The following is a 25,840-nucleotide window of genomic DNA, read 5'->3' on the forward strand; positions in this document are numbered from 1 at the left end:
TTGACACACGTTGAGCAGAGTAAGAGTTCATCTTGCAAATTGCGACAATGAAAACACTTATGAGACTTGAACTTATGACCTCTTGCCTGCGTTAAGAGTTACATCATCCCAGTTGCTCATTGATAATGACAAAATGTAAAGGGTATTAAAATGGTGTTACTGAACATATGCTTGTCAACAAAAGGGAGTGATTTCTGCAGTTCCAAAAAGCATTGGTATTGTAATTCACAAAACAAGCCCATCCATCCATACACTTGAAATAACATGTCACAAACAAAAAATTCTTCATCAACAACACAAGGGAAGCCAAGTAGCAAGAGCTTGGCCACTGAGAACACAAATTCAGTATATAGATACAATAATGATATGGTGTTTTTTGCTCCTATCCCCAGAAACAACTCAGTATGCCATCAAAGAAAACAAATCCCAGCAATCAGAACTCTAAACATCTACCTTCTCTAGACTTATATATGCTGGGGTTTTTTGCAAATGCAGCGTACTCCTTTGAAAGCGCTCATATGAGGAGGAACTCATTAAGATTCTGTTGGACTTTGAAAGCAGCAAAACCATTTTTTCTGAAAATGAGGCAAGAGCAACGTAAGGAGAAGTGACTAACATGTAATAGTCCATTTTAAAGTTGCGAAGATAATAGCCAACACCATATTTTGTTTGGAATTAAGGCTTCCGTGATGATGATGTTGCCAAAATTTATTAGTATGAATATGGAGTTCTTTGAATTCCTATTAACAAGTGATATAAAATACAAACTGGTGAATTAAGCATGTCTAACAACAAGAGCTATTTCTTCCAATGGTCAAAGGAACAGTCTTTTGAATACAATATTCTAAATTCACAAACAAAAATACGCTCACATGCACACAAACACAATCCCTACATCCGAGAGAATTTCTAATTTTCTCCTTGGGGTTATGAATTTTTCCTATAAAAAAGACTAGTGGTAAAGTTGCTTTGCTACAACCTAGAGCCTAATGGTCACAAGTTTCAATTATGGCAATACCATCGTTTTAACTGATTTTCTCATAGACTCGTGTAACTAACCCGAATATTTTGGGATAAAGGCTCGGATAATGATGATGACGACGGCCATGTTTTTAACATGAGTGTAAGCCTTACAATTTGAATTTTAGATGAAAAGAATATAACCTGAGGAAATGATGTCAATGCAACCGGTGAAAACTAGTCAGAACAAAATACTTACCGCTGGAGCTTTGCTAGGACTTACTCCAGACCTAGTATGAGAATCAAACTTTGCTGGTGAATCAGGCTTGCCACCTGTCTTCTTCTCATCCCTAGCTTTATTGAAAATCACAGTAAAACCCTCAGCTGAAGCAGGATCATTGACGTCCCATTCACCAAATTTAGGCAACGGCCGGCCCTTATCCTCCTAAGAAGAAAAGAGAAGGAAAAAATAATAAGAAATTACAGGAAGATTATCATAGATATAAAATCTGTATCTTCAAGGTTAACCATGCCAAATATCTAGGTTCCAGTCAATTACAAAAGGTCTTATACAGTCAACATTATTATCCCGAGTGACATGAGTAATTAATTGCATCAACCAAGCAATATAACGTGTTTCAACATGGAGTGCAATCTATCAAAAAACAGAACAATGTACCATGTTGCGATAGCAAAGCATTCTCCATCAAACATTCGGACCTAAAACCACAGATAGATGTAAACACGGTATCACAGACAAAAAAACGGAGCAATCTACCATGGAGCGATGAAAGACTTGTTAAATGAAATTTTTTGAAAATAACAAAAAGATTCTGATAGTGGCAGACTCTCTATCTGATAAAGAGCTTCATCGAACAGAAGGCACTATTCATCTAACCATTGCAATAAAAACTTCATAAATATTCCTTCATGAGCAGTAGCAGTTATGACCATAGTGAAAATTGTATCCAAATGTACAAGCATGTACACAGTACACACTCACACACACACAAAAAAAAAAGAAGTCAATAAGTTGTCCAATATCCAGGCCCCAGGGCATTGTCCAACTGAACCAAACTGTTCAACCAAGTGAAACCAATACACCCATTTCATCTAGTTTTTTTTTTTTTTTTTTCCTTTCTTTCTTTTGTTTTTAAGGGCCCAAGTCAGATTTCTCTAGTGCACAAGAAACTAGAGCAAATACTTATCCACACTCATCAAATGCAAAAGAACATTGTAAAGCAATTACCCAAGTCAATATTATGCTATTGCACCTGGGAGTGTGGCATGACTACTTCTCTTAGAAATCTATTGCTGTGTCTGAACTCTGAAGTCTCGGAATCAGACTAAAAATGTATCCCAGAGAAAATGCTTGTCCAATTGCATAGTTAATTAAAGCTACACTTAGCAGGGGATTCAAAAACTATGTTTCAGTGGCTGAATTCCTGACAGACAAAGCCTACCATAAGCACGACTCTATTTCAAATGACCAAACAACAAATACTAGCTTCAGATAGGCAGACATCAAGGATCTCTTCTAACAACTTATGTACCTCGAGAGGGACATCAGACTTGGAATCAGTGGAACATCCCAGCACTATTGCAAGTAATCCAAAATTAGGGAATTTTCCAACTTGGAAACTGACCACCCGTCCTCTATTCAATAATCTGTTCACTGATTTCTGCCCCGCCAGAACTGACCAACCTGCAAAAATTTGTTTCACCTGGATATTCTAGGTCACACGCGAACATGTGGCCTAGTGGCAGAAGTGTAGGGGTACAACCTAGAGGTCACAGGTCAATTCCTAAAACTATCTCTCCACATATTATGTGGGGTAAACATCATGCATGTCGCCGACCCTGCCACTACAGGAGCTTTGTGCATGAGAGTTGTTGACCTTTTTGCAACTAGAATATTCTAGGTCAAAATAACATAACATGCACAAGGTCCACAATCCTAAATATCCAAGTCAGCCATTCCCGCACTTTGATGGAATCATAAAGTATTTCAGCTTCAAAATCATTGATGTATATGATTGAATCTGACCATTCAATTCATTCCAATAAAAAACTGCACAAATCAAATTCAGCAGTAGAGGGAAATACTACCTTTACGGATTCTCAAACTCTATTAACATACTAGTGAATTTAATCTTTTGTTTAGTTTTTCCATAAATAAAATTGCTTCCACTACCTACTACAGAATACCATTTACATCTCTACGTTAGCAACAATAAAACTCTCTATAAAAAAAACCTAAATTTCTCATCTCCTACTTGTACCAAGCTCCTAGAAAAAAACTGTATACATTTCAAACTTCGTTTAACAGTGCCTGACACATGATCATATGCATACATTTAGAGCAGAAAGAAAAGATCAAAAATTCAAAAACCTAATTTTGCCTACAAAGTTCAACCACATGTCAACACTGACTTGATAGTATTTCAACAAAATCCGGACAAACTTATACCGACAACCATATCAATAACCCCAAAAGAATCAACAAAGAACACCCATCTCATAAAATCACAACAAAGAACACCCATCTCGTAGAATAACAACAAAGACCAAAATCAGAAAAAGGAAATCAATCAGTAATAATTAATCCAGAAAACAACATCAAAGATCTAAATCAAACAAAAGCATAAACTTTCCACACCCACAAAGAGAGAGAGAGTACATACCGACATGAATTCAGTGAAAACAAAAACCTTTCTCGTCAAAGCAGTGATCAATGACAGCAAGCAATAGACTTTTAGAAAGAGAATGAGAGAGAGAGAGAAGGGTGGATTGGGCCAGAAATGGGCCTCTCTATATGCCCCAACAGTATTTTAAACAAAACGAAGAAGAACCGTTACCTTTCGCGGTAACGGAAACGTTGATAGTAATCGTCATCGCTTACGTGGCGACCGACGAGCTCCCATTGTGATTGAACGGAGAGGTGAGTTGGCAAACGGCTACACTGAGGCGCGCGCATATAGCTGGTAGCCAGGCACTGTTTTTTGTTTTTTAATATTTTCAAAAGAGTCTTAATTTGAAATTAAAAAACTTAAGAGAATTAATTAATTATTAGAGTAAAAAAGAAAGTAGCTTCTCCAGTGATTAAAAGTTAATCAAAATAATTACAAGTAAGATTTTTGATGATCAGGAATGAGATTGTACATGCTTAAAATTTTTGGTAATCGATAATGACATTATATATGATTATTCTTTTGACATTCAATATGAGCTTAAACTAAGGTTATTAGATCCGCACACACATAAATTTTCCACCCGATGACGGGTAAATTGGGTCAAATCCAACGCTGGTCACAAGAGATATTGCTACAATGAATATCAAACTCATGACATTTTTAAGTTCATACGGTTTTAACCCCAGAGATTTTCACCACTAAAACTATCACCTTACTTATTACAGTGCTTGTCAATCCTATAACCAAATCATGCTCTCTTTTTTTATTGTAAAACAAAAAATGTGAAAAAATAATTGGACAAGATGAGTCAAGTTGGTTTAATAGTGATAATAATAAAATAGGAAATAATATTTTAAGAAGCAACTTCAATGTCAAGCCAATTAGAGAAAGTATGAGACATAATACATCAAATTGTGATTATTTTGGTCCTATTGTGATTTTTATTAAATATGCCAAAAACACAATCAATTTTCTTCTTATGGTTATATGTAGATGTGTGTATAATGTGTGGATATTAATATAAAGACACTTTGGCATGTTGTAGGATATGACTAGGCACAAAGTCAGTTGGCTAATCAAAAAAAAAAAAAAGTAGTCAAGCAACAATGCAAGATGGGCTTTACCTAATGTTCTGTTTAATTAATGAGCTATAATAAGGCCGCGTTTGGTTCAATAATTGTTGTAGATTAAAGGCTCCTGACTTTTCTTTTGGTCTTTAAAATTGACTGCCCTCCAACTTCATAGCAACTTCTTAATATTGGCTTTCAATTTAACAGATTTTTCTGGTTTGTTTTCTTGTTTTAGTTTTCCCACAAAAAAACATTAATTTGACATTTAATAGTGTTCTAGAAAAGTCAAGAATGGAAACACAATAAAGCAATTACTCTGTTAAGGGCAACCATGTCAAACTTGAGACTTGAACTTTCTCAAGATGCTTCAATACACCCAAGAAAAAAAACAAAGAAGAAAGAATCACCAAGTTAATCGGATCCTCTAGTGGAAGTCAATGCAGTTTTAATCGCAGACATTTAATCTATTTATCTGTGTGGAATCCACACAATTTTGAATTTGATAAACAGACTGGCTGTAGTGACTTCTACTGCAAACTCACTCTGAAAGTCGATCACAGGAAATGTGTTCACATAGTGAAAATTGCTAAATTCTGCCTCCCAAGAAAGTTGAACAACTCAAATCACACATAAAGGTCACCCTTTACACTATAATATAATGCATGTTTTCTTCTTTTGTATAATACACACACATATGCATCAATGCATGTGTTTTTTAAAGGTGCATATTGGGGGAGATATGTTTGAGGTAACTTCATTCATTGGGTTCCCCTAATTGCAGACTCAAATAATCACCACTACTCAAATCTTTTCTTGGGTTGCAATTGTTGATTACAAGAAAACAATGAGTGAAGAACCAAAAAAAAAACCCCCAATATTCCAGGGGATATATTGAGCTAATATATGCAGATTCCATAAATCTTCTGCATATGTAGCTTAATGGATGCTGCCATGGATGAATACCCTAATCGAGCCACGTTAGAGCGTGAAGTATTCATTCATGAGTGAATAGCAAAATTTGATCACTAAAGTTCAAATGATCTCTTAACCTTGTGCCTAAACAAAAAATAGTCTTTGACATGATAAGGAGGCAACATGATAGTGTTACTAGTGGTTGCCTGAAGTGTAGCTGCTAGATATGTAAGCAAACCATGACATACTCGCATGCAATGAGGGACAATCCAGCAACTTGGACATCTTTACAGGGTACAACCCTAATCGAGACCAACATATCCAATCTGAAAGTTCAGAGACTAATAATAAGACCAAGACAAGAGGGTGCTTCTTCTGCACATCAGAAAAAATGGCTTATATTTCTCAGAGAATCTTGGCACATGAGCATTCATATAACAATTAACATTTATGCACATATTGGACTGTTATATATTCAAAATAGAGGGCAGTAGAAGACTTGCTTACCAACTTCTGTCAAGTGTACAAGAAATGTCCTCTTCTTTGTTAGAGACAGCTGCAGTGCTTCAAAAATCTGTAGCAGTCTTCATAAAGTGATCTGTCAGCCAATTCCATGTCCATCCCAGTGGCTTCAAGCTCATGAAAATGCACATAAAAAAAGGAACCTTTATCATCTCCGACTACTCCTCTCGTAACATCATGAGAGACAGGATCAGCCTATCGAGGCACTAAATCACACATCCTGCCACACTTTCCGAACAGCTTTTTCATAACAAGGATTATGCCTTACTCCAATTCAAGAATAGCTTGTCCACCAATTTTCCTCCTTCCTCTGACTTCATCCACCACTATATCACGTGAATTGTTGCTCATGGGATCTGGACAGACACAATATTGCTACAAGTAACATGAGATCAGATGGCCCTCTGATGCAGATGGCTTCTTAGTGCATTCCTTCCAACAGTAACTAAGCTCAAGAACAATATTATTACTCGTGAGACTAACAAGTGTTCCAATCGCATGGCCATAAATAACGAACCCTGTCTCTGTTACAAGGATAAGAAGAATGATAAATGTAACACCTATTCTTCAATTGGAGTGAGGCATGTCCCTTGTCATAAATAGGTCAGTCCAGATGCATGGCAAGAGTTTTACATAGTACCTCCATAGGCTGAAACTCACTTTCAATATCGTTAACGATACTTTTGCTAGACAACATCGACATGACAACAATTGCCAAGGTTCCTTGGTGAATATACCTTCTCTTTTGACAATGCTCAAACTGCATGACTCCAAGAGAGCATTTGGATCCCACCGAAGAATTCATCCACATTTCATTGGGCCCAATTATCAAGCGGTACAACTTCAGGTATATAGGATACCGTTACAACACAGCAAGCGACTTCTGATAGGTTGACAAAATTGAAAACATCTGCCACAACTCTAGCAGCTTCTTACATTTCCAATAAAATTTTCTTCTGCTTTGTTTTCAAAATGCTCACAGAAATGTCCATGAAACTGCTCCTACCAGCCAATTCCCGTTTCACCAGTCTCCAGCCACAATAAAGCACATCAAGTGGAATCTTTAATGAGCAGAACATACAAAAATTGAACACTTTAACATTTCTGATTGTCCTATACAGCCATCCAAATATCCTTGGGGAAACTCAGGAGTGAGGCTCTGAAACACAAGAGGTTGATTTGCATACTTACATGGAAAGGGCTCTAGGCAGCCAGGTAACAATACAGTCCTCAAAAAACAGAGAAGCTTTTTGCCACCATTAATACAAGTCTGCACCTTACATCAAATAAAAAATCAGTGTTAGATGCAATGCAGATACTTCCTGATGAGCAATGGAATTGAAAAAAAACAACCATGAGAACAAAGAGAGATGGTTGACAATCGAATCCAGTTTTTCCCATTATTTTCGTATCCGTAATAGTGCGAAAAGAAGGCCCGACTCCAAGTTGTTTGATTGTTCAAGAATAGTGGCGTTGAGTTTATCAACCCTTTGCCTTAGAATGAGTCAATTCTATTTCTCGATGGGGGGCAAAGGAAAGGATATAACTCAACGGTAGAGTGTCACCTTGACGTGGTGGAAGTCATCAGTTGGAGCCTGATTATCCCTAATTCTTCTTTTTTAGAATGGAAACCCAATGCTGTTCACATACCAAACCCTGGGCAGTACACTTGAAGCATCCCCTCACTTCAAGCATCAGTAAAATTACAGGTTCTTTCTTTCTACAGAGACTCAAGCCATTGTCTCCCATGTTGGAAGTGTGTACTCCAGTACTCCTCGCCTACTCATCCTCACCCTGGAGAACCGGACATCAGATGACATCATCTCCAGCATCGTTGTGATCCTTTGTAGGTAAGAGGAAAAAAAAAGGAAGAAGCAGCTGCTAGCAAAGAAAATACAACTGTAAGATAGAACAGTGAAACCATTGAGCACCATAGTCAAAAAACTAAAAATAAACGCAAAAAATACACACTAAGAAATATACTTACATTGTACAGGTAGCCAAGTCGTGCTAGATTAAAACAAACCAAAAAACTCAAGAAGACCAAGGCTCGCTTGCATCTAGTTCCACCAAGGTCAGAAAACAAAAGTTTTGTCATACAGTTCCAGTACGAATCATCGTGCACGTGACCATAAAAAACACCATATAAATGAATACGTAATTAAAGTATAAGTTTTTTTTTGTTAAACAAAAATGAAGACACTGACCAGAAAACGTCAAGAAAAAGGAGATCCGGCATAGCACACTATGCCTCATGTGGCGGTAGAAATATAATGTTCTGTAACAAAATTATGTCTTATTTTCTTCTGTTGCTCCGTAAGGACTTCAACCTTTTGATGGCATTCATCAAGCCATCATGCAAATGTTGGGTGCTTCCATCCCACTCCCAGTGCAACAAGCCCCTTTCCTGTAAATCCTCCAAAAGCCTTTCACCCTTAACAAGAGAATTCATCTCACTGGAAATAGAATCCATGAGAACAATATAAGTGGTGGAGCTGGGCAACAGACCCCTTTGTTTCATCTCTTCATAAAGTCCAAATGCAGCAACAACATCACAAGTGGCACAAAGGCCTGATATGAGAACATTGTATGCAACAATATCCAGCTTCAAACCACAATGCTCCATCACTGCCCTCAACTGTAGAGCCTGCGACAGATTAGCTCTCTTGCAAAACATGTGTATAAGAGTTGTAAAAGTAGCTATAGTTGGAACCCGCCGCATGCGAATCATGCAATCAAGAGCCAGCATTGCTTCGTCAACCTTCCCACTGTGAGCAAGCCCTCTTACCAAAGCACTTTCAGAAACATCTCGAGAACCTACACCTAGTACCTCCATCTCATCTTTTAGCCTGAAAGCTCCTTGCATATCACCCGATCTACACATGGCTTTGATTACAGTGGTAAACTGATTACACTTGGGTGTGATACCTCTCTCTGTCATTTCATTCAAAATTATACGGGAATGTTGCAGAGCAGAAATTCTGTTGAGCCCATTAAGAATGGCATTGTAGGCATCCACGTCAGGAGAAATTCCCAATGAATTCATCACATTCAATAGATCAAACGCCTTCTCCACCTGACCAGTTTCACAACATTTGGCAATGAGCACGTTAAAAAGAACTTGATCAACTACAGTACCTTCCAGTATCATCCTTTTGAAGATTTTGACACCGACGTCAAGCATACCAGCCTTACAGAGTCCAAGAACTAGAGAATGGCACGTTAATGTGTCAGGTATAAAATTCTTCTGTATGATCTTGTATAATGCGGAGCATCCCACTAAATCTTTTTTCTTTGAATTCCCATGCAAGAGAATATTATACGTGGCAAGACTAGGGCGCAAACCTCCACTCCTCATTCTCGATAAAAGTTTATTTGCTTTCACCATGTTCCCCATTCTCGAGAATCCATCAATAACCACATTGAGTGTTACCGTATCAGGATAGTATCCTCTGTTCTCCATCTCCTCATAAAGATACAAAGCAGCCTTTGATTGGCCAGCTTTGAAAAGACCATGAACCAAAGATGTATAAATTACCTCATTCAAACATAAAGTTCCCCTTTCCATCGCCTTCCCAAACAAAAGAAAAGCAGCCACCACTTTTCCCTTCCTACATAGCCCAGAAAGAAGGCTAGAATATGTGTAAGCATCAGGTAGCACGTTGTATTGGACCATTTCATCAAAAAGGGCCACCGCTTGATTCAAATGCTGAGTTTTACATGTCTCAGCAAGAATTGTGTTGTAGACAACGGTATCAACAGCAAAAGGAATATCATGCAATCTACCCAAAAATTCTTTTGCCACCCCCAAACTTCCACCCTTGCATAGTCCTTTAAGTAGACTGGTATATGTGAAAAAACTTGGCTCTTGACCTAACTTAATCATTTCATCAAACAAAGAGAATGCTTTTAACCCATCACCTGAACTTCCATAGCCATTTATAAGGCAATCAAAAGTGATACAGTTAGGCATTAGACCAATCCTATTCATGTGATGCATGAAATCTTCTGCATCTCCTACCATACCAACTTTGCATAGAGAAGCAACCAACAAATTACACGTAAAATGGTCAGCGTCAAAGCCAGTTTGATTCATAACTGCATATACTTTCAGGGCTTCTGTAACACATCCCATACTGCAATAATTGTAGATCAATGTGGAGTAAATTATACGGTTTGGCATAAAGCCAAATTTATACATCACACACATCAACTCCTTGGCTTTCTTCATCTTCCCCCGAATGCAGAACCCATTTATAAGTGCAGAAAATGTGATGGTATCTGGAGTCGCTCCATCCTCAAACATCTTATTAAGAATCTGCATAGCTTCATCAAGCAATCCCCTTTTGCAAAGCCCATCAATAATTGCTGTGTAAGCTATATGACCAACAACAATCCCATTCATTCGCATTCTCTCAAGAAGCATGCTTGCTGATTTGAATTTTGCATGCTTGCTCAGTCCATTCAAAAGAGTCCCGTAGCTGACTTCATTAGGTTTCAGTCCCACTGCTTCTATCATATCCAAAAGCCTAAAAGCTTCATCAAAGTTACCGATGTCACAATGCCCATCAATTAAAGAGTTGTAAGTAACACCATTAGGTCTAAGATTATACTTTGACATTTCATCAAAAACCCGAGTAGCGACTTCCATCTTCCCTTCCTTAACAAACCCATTTATAAGAGTATTATAAGTGATTTCATTTGGAGATATCATCTTCTTCCTCATCTTTTTTAACAATACATAACCTTTTGCACTCCTGCTGTTTCTACATAAATCATCAATAAGCATATTAAAGGTACACACATCTGCTTCGATGCCCTTAGATGTCATACGATCAATTAGCTCAAAGGCTGCTTTGTACCTCCCTTTCTTGCAGTACCAATTGAGCAGAGTATTATAGGTAACCACATTCGGAGCATAACCACTCTCTTCCATCTTTCTCAAAAGATAACCAGCATTCTTAATCTTCCCTTCCGTACACAAACTGTTAATCAATACATTAAAAGTAGAAACATTAGGACAAATCCCTCTAGCAAGCATTTCCCTAAAGAATGGCCAAACCATCTTGAACCTCTTGTCCTTCACCAGCAAACCTAGGATCATGTTACAAGTACGTACTGATGGATTAAATCCACGGAAACCCATCAAATAAAAAGTACCTACAGCATCACCAACTACTCCTTCCCTCAGATAAACTCTAATTAGAAGGTCAAACACTGCAGGGTTTGACTTGCAAAGAGGGTATGTGTCCATTAGGGCACCAAACACAGAGTTTGAGCCAATACCCATCTGAGACAATTGCTTTAATATTATTTTGGCACTTTCATGCATTCTAGCTCTAACAAGTATATGGGCAGTAATAGCAAATATATGTGTCAAGTGATTGAGTTCCAAACCAGGTTGTGTAACGACCCAATCTAGAAATTTCAAAGCTAGTCTTCCGTGGACTGGCCTCAGCGAAGCCAATCTATATTCCATCCGGTTCAGTGACTCCCAACGGTCTATAGTGATGAGAGTGTATATACTCTTCTCCACATCTGCACCAAAGATAAAACTTTGTACTAAGAAACCAAAAACCTCACAATTAAACACTGACTATGGTGAGTAAGTGCAAAGGTCGAGGTACCCGAGGCTTTTATGTCGTTGATTGCAGTGGCTCGGTTGCTAAGGTTATTTTGAACTGTCTTTCTGCTAAAACTTGAGAAACCCATCTGATGAAAGGACCTGAACTTTGAGAATTCATTCAGAATCAGAGAGATTCCTTTGGCTGCTGAGAAACTAAGAAAAGACATGAGTGACTTCTTTGATCATCAGCAATGTTCGTAGTGTAGTAATACTTCTCTGTAAAGTGTAAACAAAGAAGAGGGAAGAAACAGGGGTTGCGAAGTAGAAGATAGGTTCTAGTTCTTTTGGATTTGGGCCATGAGAATTCCTTAATGGGCTCCCAAAATTTAATTGGCTGGACCATTTACTTTCTTTCTGTTATTGGGTTGGGCCTTGAGAATACCTTGATGGGACTCCACGAGAATTCCTTGACGAGCTTACTTGGCCCATTTAAAACTGCTAAAACGACATAGTTTTAACATCTGTCTCCATCCCCTAAGGCCAAAAGTAAAACTCGCACCATCTTCTCAGAAAAACCACTGCATTGGAGCGCCAATTGCTTCCAAGGAAATGCCCAAAACAGCCAAGCAATGGCCTTTCAGAGCTATTTCGCTCTCTCGTGCACTCTCACGTTCATGTTCCACCACCACCGCTACCTCTGCTGTACCACCGCCGCCACCGTCCTTCCCTCTCAAGCACGTGACCAGGTCGAATTTCGAGTCCGCGCTTGCCGACCTCAGGAGCGTCGTGCGGGCGGCGGACTTCGTCGCCATCGACCTTGAGATGACCGGAGTTACCAGTTCCCCATGGCGTGAGTCATTCGAGTTCGACCGCTTCGACGTTAGGTACCTCAAGGTCAAGGATTCCGCTGAGAAGTTCGCCGTCGTACAATTTGGTGTTTGTCCATTCCGATGGGACTCCCAGAGCCTATCCTTCATCGCTCATCCGTCAGTTTCCCTTCTCTTTACGTGCTTCTTTGCCTTTCTTATCTTGAGGTTGTTTAGTTGCTAGGAAAATTGCCTGGGAAATTAATCACAAAGGACAATGCGCTCATTTGATAAAGTTTGCAGAAAATTTGGTAAATTTGAGTTGAAAAAAGGAGTTCTTTTCTATCTCTCTCATTTTTATTACTTTGGTAAAGCCTTACTTGTCTTTGATAATTATATTGCTTGGCTAGTATCACATGTTGAAAGAATATGTTCTTAATAATACAGCCATTGCTTGCCCAGTGTATCTATTTCAATGTTGAATGGCGGCGGGACATTGATTATAATCTCATATATGCTTAGTGCTGGACATTGATTATAATCTCATATATGCTTAGTGATTGTAGCATTAAGCCATTAACTAATCAAGTGGGTGAAGGAACTTGTCAATTAACCTCTGTTTACACTGTTGGAAATTTGACATTCGATTGTTCCTCTATAACAGGCACAATTTCTTTGTATTTCCTCGTCAAGAGCTTCTGGTTGACGGCTCATCTTATGAGTTTCTCTGCCAGACAACCTCGATTGATTTCTTGGCTAAATATCAGTTTGACTTTAATGCTTGCATAAATGGAGGTAATTCTTTGCTTTTTTTATCTCGCTGTAGTTTGCCGCAATATTCACCCCCAATTGAGATTATTTGGTGATTGCTGCATTTTTTTAGGGTTTTTTTTTTGCAACTAAAGTCATGCCAATGCCTGACTTAATGGGTTTGATATTAAGATAAAATTGGAAATGATGGCTTTTTAAATGATTTAGTTTAGATTTGGTTTTCACACTCTTGGGTAATCTCAGGAATATCTTATTTATCCAGAGTGCAAGAAGATGAGGCTGTAACAAGATTGAACCTGCTATATGAGGATTGCCAATTAGGTTCTCGGCATAGCTTGAAGGAAGTTAGAGACACTCCATTGGTTAGCATGACAGATGTTTTCTTCAGTGAAAGAATGAAGATCAGGCTGGGTGAATGGCATGATGCGTTATTAAGGGACAGAAATTTGGGTTCCCCAATTAAAAGGACCTTGAATGACTCAAATCAGCCGTTTCAAACAATTTTCTTCAAAATGCGTCCTGCCCTTGCTCTGAATGGTTTCACCTCCCATCAATTAAAGTTAATTCAATCGGTAATGTTGTTTTATCACTGATTTGATTGTTTTCATATTATTGAAGGTGTGTCTCCCTTGATTCATGGTGCAATTAGAAAGCGTTGTACCTCCTATTTTGTATGCATATTATACTTTTTTTGGTTTACATCAGGCATGAGCATGGTATGCGTCCACTTTGTTGATGATTAGGATGTATGTTGGTTCTTTCAAGATTTATCATGAACATCAGTGGATATTTTTCCTCTGAGGTGCTTCACCTTCTAAAATTGTGAAGCCCCTTCAACTCATCTTCTTGTTTGCAAGTTTAAATTCTTCGTGCATGGATTTTCTCTCGTGGATGGAGTTTCAGATCATCCTATGTACACCACTCAGTTTTCTCTAGTGATTTGCTTTATACTCTTAACATTGCTAATGATGAAATTGATAATACACAGGTCTCAAAGAAGCATTTCAAAGATCTTGCTTATATTTGCATGAATGGTGAAGGCTCATCTTCACAACATTTAGTTGTGTATACCGATTCAGAGCACGATAAGGACTTGCTTATGGTAAGATTTATTTTTTTACTGCTAGAAGAAAGTATTATATATTATCTCTGAGGAAGATCTGCTGATGAGCTCATGCATTCCATTTTGAAGTTTCTGGATGTTTCAAATTTAAGGACAGTTGAGTAGTGTAAATGTGTAATTGAGTAAATATATTTTAGTCATGAGTTGTATGTAAAAATTTATTCTTCCCTTTCATGAGGTCCCAGACTTCCAATGATTTCTAGGACTTCAGTCTGATTATGCTCCGTGGATATTTTAATTTGGGATTTTGGGTGACTAGGGAAACAACAAATGAATAAAAATCTGAGATATAAAATATGAAGTTCCGAGGTATAGATTTTATAATTTCATGCATGAGCTTGACCCATAATGCACAAGGAAATTATCAAAGGTAATATGAAGGGAAACTTTTTTATCTTGTGGTACTATTTAGATTTCATGAGGAAACAGTGTTTTTTAGTACATCTTTAAAGGTGAATGGTTATATACATTTTCTTGCTTGGCAGAAAGAGGTGAAGGACGAACATCGCAAGGGGGAAGAGATGAAGATAAAAAATACAATTGGTTTTCGCCACGTTATTGATCTACTTTCCTCAGAACAGAAGTTGATTGTTGGTCACAATTGCTTCCTCGGTGGGAATATTATCATTCTTAAGTTTTGTGTGTGGGTTACAATAATCAGATTTCTTATTTTGATGCTTTGCTTCTGTGTTTTTGGTGCAGATGTTGCACACATATATAGCAAGTTTTTCGGTCCTCTTCCTTCAACTGCTGAGAAATTTGTCACCTCTGTTAACAAGTACTTTCCACAAATCATTGATACTAAAGTGCTCTTGAATGCCAATGATATACTTCAACTACGGATGAAGAGATCCAGTACATCGTTATCCTCCGCCTTTTCTTCTTTGTGTCCACAAATTGCTTTGGGTTCTCAAAGGTCTGATTTGTTTTTCCAATCCCGTGTAAAGGTGGAGGTTCAAGTGGATGATACAAGGTTTGCAGCCTTCATTCTCTGTCTATGATTTTATCTAGGTGGTGCTTGATTTATTCAATTGCACTATATGTGTTGAAAATACTACCTTTTTATCATATGTACAATTGTCCTGACTAATGTTTCATCTTATAGCCCCTCATTTAGTTATGATTGAATATCTGTTTTCAGGTCATCCATATGGAGCTCTGGAGCCAAACATGAAGCTGGGTATGATGCTTTCATGACAGGCTGCATTTTTGCCCAGGCCTGTAGTCATCTTGGCATTGATTTTAAAGTCTTTTCTCCCACTGAACATCTGGCCAATAGTGAAAAGCTCCAGAAGCACATGAACCTTCTTTATCTCAGTTGGACCAATGGAGACACTATTGATTTAAGTACCGGTCATCGGACTGCAGGGATTTTGTCATCTAGTAACCTCAAAAAGAGGTATCCTAAGATTTTGTTTGAGAACATTGTATTAGTCTGGGGTTTTCCCTCCAAACTCAAGGCCATGGAGATAAAAGAATGTGTTTGTAAAGTCTTTGGCCCAACATCTGTTACCTCCATCTACCATTTGGATGAAACTGCGGTTTTCGTTCAGTTCGGCAGTGCAGAACTGGTCTCTGAGTTTCTAGTTCTGAAGGAAACCTTGGAGAGGAATGACAACGCGATCTCTGTTTTGCATCCTTTATCTAAACTGTTGGAGGGTGGAAATACGCATGCCGCTGATTACGGAACATACAAAGAGATATGCAGTTCACCCATTTCAAAGGTCTTGTTTGCAGATCAGGCAGAAGCAGTTGGTATCAAATGGAAGACTAAGTTGGTAGAATCTGAGGTTGAGGTGAGAACCCAAGACCATGAATGTTCACACAAACAAAGTACAGTAAACAGTGATTCAGACTCTATACAGAAGAACAGGAGGAAGATAGACTATGCAATTCGATCATCAGGTCATGATATTAATGATTCTATCTATGACACTGAAATAAAGCAGATTAGTGCTGCTAATTTATGAGTCATTCTGTATTTCGTTATTATTTTCATAGAAAAATTGCCTTGAGAGCAATCACAATCTGTATTTTTTATAGATAAATTATGGAACTGCAATTGTAGGAACACCAAAGAATAGAAAGTTCATCTCTATTTTGAGGACATCTCAACAGCAATGCCCTTTCTTGTTATGTATTTTGTGGATTTGAGACTGACTAGGGTTCTTGGACTTGAAATAACACCAACCTTACCGTAGAGACTAGAGAGAGTTCTTCTGGAAACAAGTATTCACTTTGTGCTACATATTTGGCATGGCACGTGGAAAACTGAAATGGTCCATATACATAAGCCATGCCACGTGGAAGGTGGAGGCTGTGATCAGAGGCGGTCCTAGGAGTGTTTGCTATGTATTGTTGGGCTTGGTCAGGTGGGCCCCGATGGCCCATGGAAGTATCTTAAAACTAGACACTCGTGGTCGTGGACATGGGCTGTGTGTAGTGGGCCGGCCCACAGTTAAGCAAAAATGGACATATTTCCTTAACAACTTGCTCCTTCCTCTACCGATTTGAAGATGCATTAGTTACTTCTTCTTGCGGCCACTTGCATAATTATTTTTGCTTAATCTCAGTTGTTTTCGGGTTGGTGAGGAGTTCTAGTGTGTGTTCTGGTTTTATTTGGTTATTGCATATCAGGTGTTCGACAAAAGTCCAGTGTGGTTTTCATCATCTTTGCTTCTAGTGAAATAGAGAGGAGGAAATGACACATTTACTACAAAAACAAATAAAGTGAATACAAGCTGGTTCCATCCAGAGAGATAATTTGGGATCAAAGCATAGACTAATTCAGCAGTGCAAGTTCTGAACAAGCCTCATTGAACCCAGAGTTCCACTGCACAGCCCCTGGCATGTAGGCTTAACCCCAGCCTTAATCTTCTTGTTCAACTTCAGATATCCTGGAGTTGTAATTTCTCTTAAGGGTTGAAAACTGAAAAGGAAGAAGAGCAGAGTATCATAACAAGCTGTGAAAAGAGAGAACTGTTAAAACATATGAATTATCATCTTTGATACTTCAGAGTGAGTATATATATAGCAACAGGAAATAGAATAATACCCAAACTGAGATCAACGAGAAACAGTTTTTTCTCATCAACTGATCCTGGTTGGCCAAGTAAAATTTTTTACGCCTTCATCCATCGTCTCCATGCACAAACCTTGTTAGAGTAAAGGGCAATATCATCAATAGTGGAAAATTTTGTAAATTTTCTACACTGAAATTTTCAACTAAACTTCAATTTGACAACTTACACAATCAACCTTTCTTCAAATTCATTTCTGAGTTCCTTGAACATATGTTCCCCTGATTCCAGAAGCTCAAATCCCTGATTCCAAAACATACATACACAAAACATTACCAGAAAGTGATGGCTACAAGTTCCCAACGGTTGACTTGCGAACTCCAGTGGACGTCGCCCAACATTTTAACTTTGCGTCGCCTTCTCTGCCAGGTCCAATTCGGAGGCGTCGCCTTGGTATGATTTGAAGCCTGGGCATGTCCGTGATTTTGACCAGGTTCGTGTTAATGCGGGTAAAAACTCTCAAGTTTTCATGAACAAGAAACAGGTATATAAGATAATCGACATATATATAATAGAGAGCATAAACCATCCACATCCACGATCAGTCTACAATCCACAATCAGTCTACAATACATCAAAGTATTTAGTACGTGACCATAATTTACTAAAAATAAAGATTAAACATCAGTTGTTGTTTCTACGCATCCACAAAGGATGCTGTCACCCTTGCTTTTCCCACCTCCACACCAAAGCGATACAAGGACTGCTGCCTCCCAAGCTGGAGTTGTAGGGCGTCGGTAAAATGTCCATCCGCAGTCTGGAAAAAATTTAAAAATATAACTATTTTTTGAATCTCATAAAAAACACAACACACATTAATTAAACTTACCGTCCCAACCCATTCAAACATAAATTCAACAGGTTTATCATCACAAAATGGATCCAAAAAAAGGGAATCACTCATCCTCAATTTAAGGATTCTAGAAGGTTCTCCACTTTTGAGAGTAGGGGAAAAGGAGTCCTCCACATGAACATAAGCTTTCTCCTCACAACACTTTCATATAAAAAAAAAATGTAAATTAATATCTTGAAAAAATTGTAAAACAAAAAACAAAAAAAAGAGCCGCTCCCAATAGATTACCTCGAAACGTTCTGGAGACTCATACTTGCTTAGAGATACCACCAAGTAGTGGAAGGAACAGTGACAGCGGCTACAAACCGGCTTTTGATGCAAACAGGAGTTAGAAAATAACAAAAATAAGAAAATTAAAGTTTTGAAAGAGAAAATTAGAGTAAAACATAGAGTGATTCACCGAGATGCACATGAGTTCTTGGTCAATGTTTTCCCAACCCCAGAATGGTTCAATTTCGGTTAGGTCTCCTTCCAACTCAGCTTTCAATTCCACGTAGTAATCAGGCATTTTGGTGTTCTGGAGAGAAGATAGGAGGGTTGGAAGAATGGTAAGATCAGGTATATAGAGAGAGAAAGGCCTTTAGATAAGGAGTGAAGTTAAAGTCGTACCCTTGAGAACGGAGTGAAGTCGACGGTCGTTCTTCTTCTTCCTTGCGTGGGCAGAGCAAACTAGAGTGGAGATTGCAGACTGATGTTATGATCCATATATTGAAGAAGCTCTATTACTCCGTATTTATAACATTTCCATGGGTTGGGCTTTTAGCCTCTTAATTAAGAATTAATGGTTCCTCAACTTCATTAATGATTTAATGGTCCGGTCAAAAACTCTTTAGTTATTGAAGGTGACATATATGAGTTTTTCTACACCAACACCAGCTAACACTATAGTGTTACATATAATGTCTCCTTAAAATCAGACACATATATATATATATATATATATATATATATATATATATATATATATATATATATATGTATATCTTAAAAGGGAATGTTTGGTAAGATTCAATATTCTTCAGTTATTTTAGTACCATATCCAAAAAGAAGAGAAAGTTGATAACAAAAACAAAAAACAATTCAATAGAAATAATTAGTAATGTTAAGAAAGTAATGATTCAAGTGTGATTCTCTTGAATATTTTGGTATTAAAATGATTTAGACACGTGTTAGATGGAGAGATTAAAATAGTGGTGCCACTGGGAATATAGTGTTTGACTATTTGTGGCCCAACAGTCAACATATTAGAATATCATAACAGTTTCAAGCTTATATTCTAATAAAGTGGGGCCAAAATTTGTTGAATCACGAATCAAGTTAAAACGTTTGCAAGATCAGAACCGTCCATAAAATGTTGTATAGTTTTTTATTTTTTTATTTTGGTACAATGTGACACATTCTTATAGTGAAACGCAGTCTCTCTAATGTTGGACTTTTAATAATTTTCTAAATTAATTATGCCGTAATTTAATTTTTGTTGGCCGGGCCATCCCGACACGCTTAGGCCCAGGTTGGTCTTGGCCTACTTGACCTAGCGGGCCCAACCTTTTCAAATTAAAAATTGATTTTTTTTTAATGTCTTCTAAGCCTCCTTGAGACTGATCCAGTGTGTAAACTCAACCATTAATATTTTAACATCTTTTTGTGGACGGACCAACCCGCAAACCCCGACCCAACCCATGAAGAGGTTATGGGCCGGGTCGTTCCGAGCCAGCAGGACTCTGGACGGTTTGACACCTCTAGCAATATTTGATTATTTTCAATTGTGCATTTGTACTGGATTTACAAATATCCCTTTTGAGCTACAGAAGTACTAGTAATAATTACAGTGGGGACAGCACCACGACCAATCCAGTTAGAGTCTCTAGTAAACAGTAGTTAGCTAGCTACTGTTAAAAGATGATAAAAAATAATAATGTATTAGTATTAAGCACTATCATTCATTAATCATTAATTATCTGACATGGCATATATTGGCATTGCCTTAAAATCTCTATTTGTTACTGACTGACTTACTGCGCGGTTGGATGTGGAAGAAGGGCAAAACCCCAAGTAAAGTAGATTTAAACTGTCACTAGCAGACCCAACCAACCAGGTCAAGGTGGTCCAGGCGGACCAGGATCCTTGCTGTACCATCGTATCACGTTATTCTTATATTGGCAGTGATTCAGACATGCCTAATAGGCTTGATCTGTGTTAGTGACAGGGAGAGATATGCTCCCCCATGTGAGAGCAGATGCCTTCCTTTTTTATTGTTGTGCAATTCTAACAGCATCGGTCTGAAATTGAATTCAAGGGGTGTATGCGTGATAGGCTTAATATTGGCAGTTTGATTCAGACATGCATGATGGATGAACTCTGTGTGGTCCCACTAGCCCATGTTTGATTATATCGCAACCGTCCATCATTAAGATGCTTTATTTTATGCAATTTCTTTGTTTGGGTAATGGGAAAATGGATTTGTAGAGTTGAAGATGTAGCAAACTGGAGAGAGAAGGTGGTGGAAAATGGGCTTAAACGGTAAGTTAGGTATGGGCTCCTGGATTGCTTGAAAAGAAAACAGTTTAAAAAGAAATTCAAGGGCGTGTTGCATAATGCAAACCAAACGTATTTTTGTAGTTCACTTTGGTTTTGACAAAAAGAATAAATAGGGCCATACAAGTTGCAAAGAAAAGAAATAAGTGCTCCCATCACCAACCTTGGTTGAATGCAGATCCCTCTTTTATAAGGAACGAATTGTTAACAAATACTTATATATCACCAAAACAGTTCAAGCACCACTCAGCACTCCCTCCTGATAGGGCTTACAAGAACTTGTGTAAAGTGAATGAAGTTGCTAGCTCTACGTCTCAAAGGAATATTCAGCGAAAAGCCTTTAGTTCAGATCTTTACCTGCTTTACTACTTGACTCCAAAAGATCAATATCTTAACCTCTGTAAGTTTAAGAATTAACAATGAACAATTAAGTCACCTGCATGAACTTATGTTTCCCTTTAGCTTATGGATGCATAGGGTGATACGGAACCAACCGAGAGTCTTGCTTAGGCCTCCAGTGCGTCTAACCATTGCTGGCAGCTACAAAGGAGAAAGCTGCATAAGGTTATTCTTTATAGAACTAAGATAATTCTTGAATACTTCTTGGAGTTCCATGCTCCTATTACAATTATAGTTACAATTGGAATTTGGTAACTTGTTTTGTTAGGGAAAGAAAATCTAGTGAGACATACCAAATATATATATATATACACATCATTGAGGTCCAGTGATCTTCAGAATACAGATATAAGGAGTCACCTGCTCGTGAACTACTCTCAGTTTTGTTCCGTGGAAACCTGCGACACAACCGAAAACAGTAAATTACACTCATTAGCAAAAGGAACAGGTGATAAGGAAGAATATTCACTCAATACTGAGAGCAAATGCTTGTCTGATAAGCTTTCTATTTATTGTTATTCAAGTCTAACAGCATCGGTTTGAATTCAAAGGGCATCTAAACTATGGGAACCATATATTAACCAAATATTGGTTCCCAAATCGTCTTTTCATATCCAGTGACTCAATGGTTGAAAGACAAATTATTTCTAAGCATATACATCCAGGTATGTGCACACATGGTTATGAGCATGTGTTCAGCTATCCATAAATGTGAGGAGTGCTTTTGGTTAAAGGAATTGATTTTTATTGTGACCAGATAACATGGAATTACTAATCATCAGAATAAGAGATTCAATAGCAACCAAACTGGTACAAAAGATGATGTAAACCTAGTTGTAACCTAGTACAAAAATAAAAGAGGAATTGAACCTCTTTACGCTTTAGTACAAAAGCTCTTGTCCCCAACTTGCTGAACAACCACAGGAACTTCGAAATTTAACAAGGTCAAACTTGACTGAAGTGACCCTTATCTTAGCTGACACTTTCGAGGCAACAAAACTACAAAAGAGGATGTGTTATTGAGTCAAGAAATCGGGAACAAAATTACATGACATTGAGCTATCAATGAGAATTACCTTCAGCAATATTGCAAAAACTTTCTGTGGGGAATATTTCTGCTGGGTCTACTCTTTGTTGGGAAGAAACAGCCAAAGCCAAGCTGTGTTTACTGCGGAAAGCAAAACAAACAAAGGTTAAAACCACAAAAAGTTCACAATTCCATTTCTGTTGGCAGTAAGTAAATTGCCCAAAATCAACTGCAATATAAAAGCGAACCAAAAGGCATCAGCAAGAAACATGAAGACTATGCACGGGCAGTGGTTAGCATGCTTTAACTTTGAAAACTAAGTCTTACAAACAGAATAAACCGAGTCACTCACCTGGCCCATGAAGGAATGAATTTACCGTTCGGGAAGTCATCATCTTCCTCATCTTCATCATCTGAACCTTTGTACGGGGAGATATCATATGATTCTTCATAACTTATGCTCGTACTCGACTTGTCAGTATCTGCCACTTTGCCAACGTCATTCAATACCTAGAAGAATATGAGAAGTTTCCAGTATCATTACTATGAACCACCAATGAAAGTACGGAATTACTCATCCAAATGCACACTACAAAGTTGGCACTGGTATAGAGTTCTGCCAAAATAATTTTTCAGATGCCGAGAGAATCCTAGTTTTTTGTACCATTATTCACTAACAGGACAAATCACTCTGCTTAGCCAATACCCCCAAGTAACCAAAAGCCTAGGCTTGGCTGCAAACTGTAATAGTTGTACCCCACCAAGATAAAAAGAAACGCTCTCCTCTGACAGCACCAATTAAGAGGCTTGGTATGTGAATTTTAGAGATCCCATCATAATTTTAATCCAGATCTTTACATCTGAGCACTTTGAAACCAACTCACTAGTTAATTGATCAGATAAATAGCATAAAGTACGAGCACAAAAGTAATGCAGATGGTGAGTCAACTTTTCTGCTTTTCTGAAGGGATAGGATAGGCGAATTTACATGCCATCAATATTGCACCAAAGAACTATATCCAATCATGACTTAATCATAAGACAACTTTTACCTTAGTACCATAGCCACGTCCACTTGTCGACTCACATTCTTCAAGGACAATGTTTGCTTTTCTTGCATCACTTGTTGAAGTCCTGGCATTCCTAGGTTCAGCTTGGGACTTGTCATGCGCATGTACTTCTCTCTTCTCAAGCTTTCTTGAGTAATCATCAGATTTCTTCTTGTACGGAGGTCTTTCATCCTGCATGACAGCGTATCCAGAATCAATGATATTGTTAAAGCAGTAAGCCGAATGTAGTGACAGAATTTAATTAAATCAGAAGATCTATTACTTTGGCTTTGAGTTTCTTTTGTTTATCTTCTTTCTTAGCACGTAAGTTTTCCGCACGTTCTCGCTGCTGCCTTTGTGCTTCCTCAGTACGCCTCCTTTTCCTTTCCTTCTCCTTCATTTCGTCTTCTTCTCTTTGTCGTTTCCTTGCTGCCATATCATCCTCTTTTTTCTTCCGTTCCTTTTCTTTCATTTTCTTCTGCAGCTCCAACTGCCTCAAGTTTTCTTGCTCCACCCTTGCTCGTTCAAGCTTTAAAGCCTCCTTCTTCATTCTACGTTCATTCTCTTTCATTTCAGCAAGCCGTTTGGCACCTTCAGCGGCCTCCAGGGCCTTCACTTTGACATCCCTCTTCCCTGCATGAAAGCAAAAGGAGCTTTTCACAATTAAAGGATAACACGGAATATATTAAAATAACATGTAAAAAAGGAACATAGATCTGAGCGAGAATGATAAGCAGAAGCCCACTGTTGAAAAATCAAATAAGTAACAACCATATCACAACTAATGATCTCTATAGACTTTAATGGGATGTCAGGGGTTTTTGTTTCCATTGCATGCCCTGAAATCTACATACAGTTTGAAGTTACAAAACCTATCTTATTATCACCTTGAATGGGATCATGGCAAAGAATGCATGAACTGAGAAATGGCTTCTGTTGCAATATTCGTAAAGTTCCACAAATTCAGCTTTCTCATAAAAACTCAGTCCATAATGCGCCTTTCAGTTTCCTCTTCTTCTTTTTTTCCATGGATCAGTAGATAGGACAATAGTTGCTTCCAGGCTCCAGCATCATCATTCTTATAACTTACGAAGTGTTAAAAAACATTTAGTCAAGTAAATTTCAAATGTAATATCTGTAATAGCACTTTGAATTCACGTTCAGACATTCCAAGAGTATTCCCTGTTTAAATTAATTATGCACAGGAGAAAATGTAGGGCAATTAACATCTTCAGCTACATTGGTTTCATTTTTCTCTTGGTTGGTAAAATCTGAACCCAAGACCTATGTTCCATCTATGCTTTCACCACTCGAGCTAAAGCCAAAAGGACATTTTCTCCATCACTCTCTCAGGCGGTTTATATCAGTCATATTTAAGCCAATAGGGCAAGGTATATTACTTATATGCCGTAATCATGGATGGTTGGAGATCACCAGTCGTATTATATCGCTTTCACATTGAATTACCCATCTCAAACAAGCATAGGCAGAGATGTGGGGAAGGGAGGGTTAGGTAGGTGACATATTAAGCTCTTCTGAAAGAAAGTATCGGAGATTCAGGAGATGCAAGTGCAAAATCATATAGAACTTGGAAGTAACTAGGATGAAGTTACAAAAAAACACCAACATGAGACCAGCAATCCACCTACAGCTGAATATTTTGATTTCTAAGAGCCAAGCTTGAAAACATGGCTATATGGCCTAGGAAACACCAAGTAATCTACATAACATATGGTTAAACTTAAGCTTCTTGATTTTATTTATTTGCATGCAAGATCCTGAAAATGCAGTGATATTGAATTTTCTAGAAACCAACTACAAATTAAAATTTTCATTCTCCATCACTTTCTCTTCAATGGAGGCCAAAAAGAACAAAAAATTTACCTGTTATAATTCCAGCTGGTTGCTTCTCTTGCACAAGTGGAATAAAGGAAGTGATATTGGAAACAATGTTATGACTCTTGGAGTCTCTCTTGGAGATACTTGGGCCTCCTTTTCCCAAACTGGTTTGTCCAGATAATTTTGGCTTACTGAATCCCTTGTTTAGTGATTCAGTGGCCCTCCTAAGACCATTTGCTCCAATGACCATATTCTGGTCCTCCTTTGCGTTATTTCCATACCTTCTCTTACTGTGGTCGTGATTTCCAAGTTTTTGTTTTGCCCTATTAAAAGTACTGGTGAAACTGAATTCCGTGTGGACAGAATCTAGGCTACATCTATCCGGGAAGATCTCAGCTTCAGAAACAGCAGCAGGAGGGTTTAAATTTTCTGTAATGTTAGAAAGTGGTTCTCTTCTGATTGAAGTGGTAACAACTTCTGCTGCAAAAGCTTCTTCTGAGGGATCAGCCATCTCATCTACATTCTCATTTTCTTCACTAATGCAACAAAGCTCTATGTTTACGCTACCTTGCTTCTCTGAACTGCCAGACTTTGACATAATTCCATTCCAAAACTTTGAACTGGGGATGAATAAG

General features: G+C 38.1%; 5 protein-coding genes across 15 annotated transcripts; 1 reads left to right on the plus strand and 4 right to left on the minus strand.

Moving 5' to 3' along the window:
* Positions 1–191: 191 nt before the first annotated feature.
* LOC119985023 (protein NOI4-like) lies at positions 192–3,799 on the minus strand. 3 transcript variants are annotated; one of them, XM_038829175.1, is made up of 3 exons: positions 3,645–3,799; positions 1,216–1,405; positions 192–575 (listed from the first exon to the last, which is right to left on the minus strand). In XM_038829175.1, the coding sequence occupies exons 1-3, from the start codon at positions 3,648–3,650 to the stop codon at positions 442–444; spliced, it is 330 nt and encodes a 109-aa protein (XP_038685103.1). In that variant the 5' UTR covers positions 3,651–3,799; the 3' UTR covers positions 192–441. The 3 variants fall into 3 exon arrangements, with proteins under 3 accessions (XP_038685103.1, XP_038685102.1, XP_038685104.1); XM_038829174.1 differs by lacking the exon at positions 3,645–3,799 and adding an exon at positions 1,640–1,682; XM_038829176.1 differs by lacking the exon at positions 3,645–3,799 and adding an exon at positions 1,640–1,675 and having other exon boundaries at positions 1,220–1,405.
* A 1,876-nt stretch (positions 3,800–5,675) lies between these two features.
* LOC119985649 (pentatricopeptide repeat-containing protein At5g55840) lies at positions 5,676–12,007 on the minus strand. 7 transcript variants are annotated; one of them, XM_038829945.1, is made up of 4 exons: positions 11,785–12,007; positions 8,365–11,695; positions 6,143–8,217; positions 5,676–5,961 (listed from the first exon to the last, which is right to left on the minus strand). In XM_038829945.1, exons 1-2 carry the CDS (start codon positions 11,948–11,950, stop codon positions 8,454–8,456), a joined length of 3,408 nt encoding a protein of 1,135 aa, XP_038685873.1. In that variant the 5' UTR covers positions 11,951–12,007; the 3' UTR covers positions 5,676–5,961; positions 6,143–8,217; positions 8,365–8,453. The 7 variants fall into 7 exon arrangements, with proteins under 7 accessions (XP_038685873.1, XP_038685872.1, XP_038685868.1 ...); XM_038829944.1 differs by having other exon boundaries at positions 5,676–6,010; XM_038829940.1 differs by lacking the exon at positions 5,676–5,961 and having other exon boundaries at positions 6,018–8,035; positions 8,145–8,217.
* Positions 12,008–12,270: 263 nt separating this feature from the next.
* Positions 12,271–16,530, plus strand: LOC119985651 (poly(A)-specific ribonuclease PARN-like). Of its 2 annotated transcripts, none has more exons than XM_038829946.1 (7): positions 12,271–12,709; positions 13,194–13,324; positions 13,544–13,872; positions 14,289–14,402; positions 14,909–15,035; positions 15,126–15,396; positions 15,565–16,530. In XM_038829946.1, exons 1-7 carry the CDS (start codon positions 12,333–12,335, stop codon positions 16,391–16,393), a joined length of 2,178 nt encoding a protein of 725 aa, XP_038685874.1. In that variant the 5' UTR covers positions 12,271–12,332; the 3' UTR covers positions 16,394–16,530. The 2 variants fall into 2 exon arrangements, with proteins under 2 accessions (XP_038685874.1, XP_038685875.1); XM_038829947.1 differs by having other exon boundaries at positions 12,416–12,709; positions 13,563–13,872.
* A 1,568-nt stretch (positions 16,531–18,098) lies between these two features.
* LOC119985150 lies at positions 18,099–18,883 on the minus strand. The gene is made up of 3 exons (XM_038829346.1): positions 18,757–18,883; positions 18,585–18,665; positions 18,099–18,260 (listed from the first exon to the last, which is right to left on the minus strand). Exons 1-3 carry the CDS (start codon positions 18,862–18,864, stop codon positions 18,141–18,143), a joined length of 309 nt encoding a protein of 102 aa, XP_038685274.1. The 5' UTR covers positions 18,865–18,883; the 3' UTR covers positions 18,099–18,140.
* A 2,142-nt stretch (positions 18,884–21,025) lies between these two features.
* Positions 21,026–25,837, minus strand: LOC119985883 (stress response protein NST1-like). 2 transcript variants are annotated; one of them, XM_038830337.1, is made up of 8 exons: positions 25,251–25,837; positions 23,650–23,999; positions 23,370–23,558; positions 22,670–22,827; positions 22,367–22,458; positions 22,161–22,289; positions 21,651–21,688; positions 21,026–21,431 (listed from the first exon to the last, which is right to left on the minus strand). In XM_038830337.1, exons 1-6 carry the CDS (start codon positions 25,801–25,803, stop codon positions 22,258–22,260), a joined length of 1,374 nt encoding a protein of 457 aa, XP_038686265.1. In that variant the 5' UTR covers positions 25,804–25,837; the 3' UTR covers positions 21,026–21,431; positions 21,651–21,688; positions 22,161–22,257. The 2 variants fall into 2 exon arrangements, with proteins under 2 accessions (XP_038686265.1, XP_038686264.1); XM_038830336.1 differs by having other exon boundaries at positions 21,584–21,688.
* Between the last annotated feature and the right edge of the window lie 3 nt (positions 25,838–25,840).

Source organism: Tripterygium wilfordii, chromosome 19 (genome assembly GCF_013401445.1).
Source record: "Tripterygium wilfordii isolate XIE 37 chromosome 19, ASM1340144v1, whole genome shotgun sequence".
Classification (NCBI taxonomy): Eukaryota; Viridiplantae; Streptophyta; class Magnoliopsida; order Celastrales; family Celastraceae; genus Tripterygium; species Tripterygium wilfordii.

What these genes read in the sequence shown, in the direction of transcription:
- LOC119985023 (XM_038829174.1), bottom strand. Translation starts at nt 1,660, where the DNA reads ATGCTTTGCTATCGCAACATG. An exon ending in TGCTTTGCTATCGCAACATG is followed by an intron (nt 1,406 to 1,639) that starts GTACATTGTTCT and finishes TTTTCTTCTTAG; the next exon opens with GAGGATAAGGGCCGGCCGTT. An exon ending in TAGCAAAGCTCCAGCGGTAA is followed by an intron (nt 576 to 1,215) that starts GTATTTTGTTCT and finishes CCTCATTTTCAG; the next exon opens with AAAAAATGGTTTTGCTGCTT.
- LOC119985649 (XM_038829945.1), bottom strand. Translation starts at nt 11,950, where the DNA reads ATGTCTTTTCTTAGTTTCTCAGCAGCCAAAGGAATCTCTCTGATTCTG. An exon ending in CAACGACATAAAAGCCTCGG is followed by an intron (nt 11,696 to 11,784) that starts GTACCTCGACCT and finishes TCTTTGGTGCAG; the next exon opens with ATGTGGAGAAGAGTATATAC.
- LOC119985651 (XM_038829946.1), top strand. Translation starts at nt 12,333, where the DNA reads ATGCCCAAAACAGCCAAGCAATGGCCTTTCAGAGCTATTTCGCTCTCT. An exon ending in ACGATAAGGACTTGCTTATG is followed by an intron (nt 14,403 to 14,908) that starts GTAAGATTTATT and finishes CTTGCTTGGCAG; the next exon opens with AAAGAGGTGAAGGACGAACA. An exon ending in TGGTCACAATTGCTTCCTCG is followed by an intron (nt 15,036 to 15,125) that starts GTGGGAATATTA and finishes TTTTTGGTGCAG; the next exon opens with ATGTTGCACACATATATAGC.
- LOC119985150 (XM_038829346.1), bottom strand. Translation starts at nt 18,864, where the DNA reads ATGCCTGATTACTACGTGGAATTGAAAGCTGAGTTGGAAGGAGACCTA. An exon ending in AAGAACTCATGTGCATCTCG is followed by an intron (nt 18,666 to 18,756) that starts GTGAATCACTCT and finishes TTGCATCAAAAG; the next exon opens with CCGGTTTGTAGCCGCTGTCA. An exon ending in AGTCTCCAGAACGTTTCGAG is followed by an intron (nt 18,261 to 18,584) that starts GTAATCTATTGG and finishes AATTTTTTCCAG; the next exon opens with ACTGCGGATGGACATTTTAC.
- LOC119985883 (XM_038830337.1), bottom strand. Translation starts at nt 25,803, where the DNA reads ATGTCAAAGTCTGGCAGTTCAGAGAAGCAAGGTAGCGTAAACATAGAG. An exon ending in TTCATTCCTTCATGGGCCAG is followed by an intron (nt 22,459 to 22,669) that starts GTGAGTGACTCG and finishes TGCTTTCCGCAG; the next exon opens with TAAACACAGCTTGGCTTTGG. An exon ending in TTTTTGCAATATTGCTGAAG is followed by an intron (nt 22,290 to 22,366) that starts GTAATTCTCATT and finishes CCTCTTTTGTAG; the next exon opens with TTTTGTTGCCTCGAAAGTGT.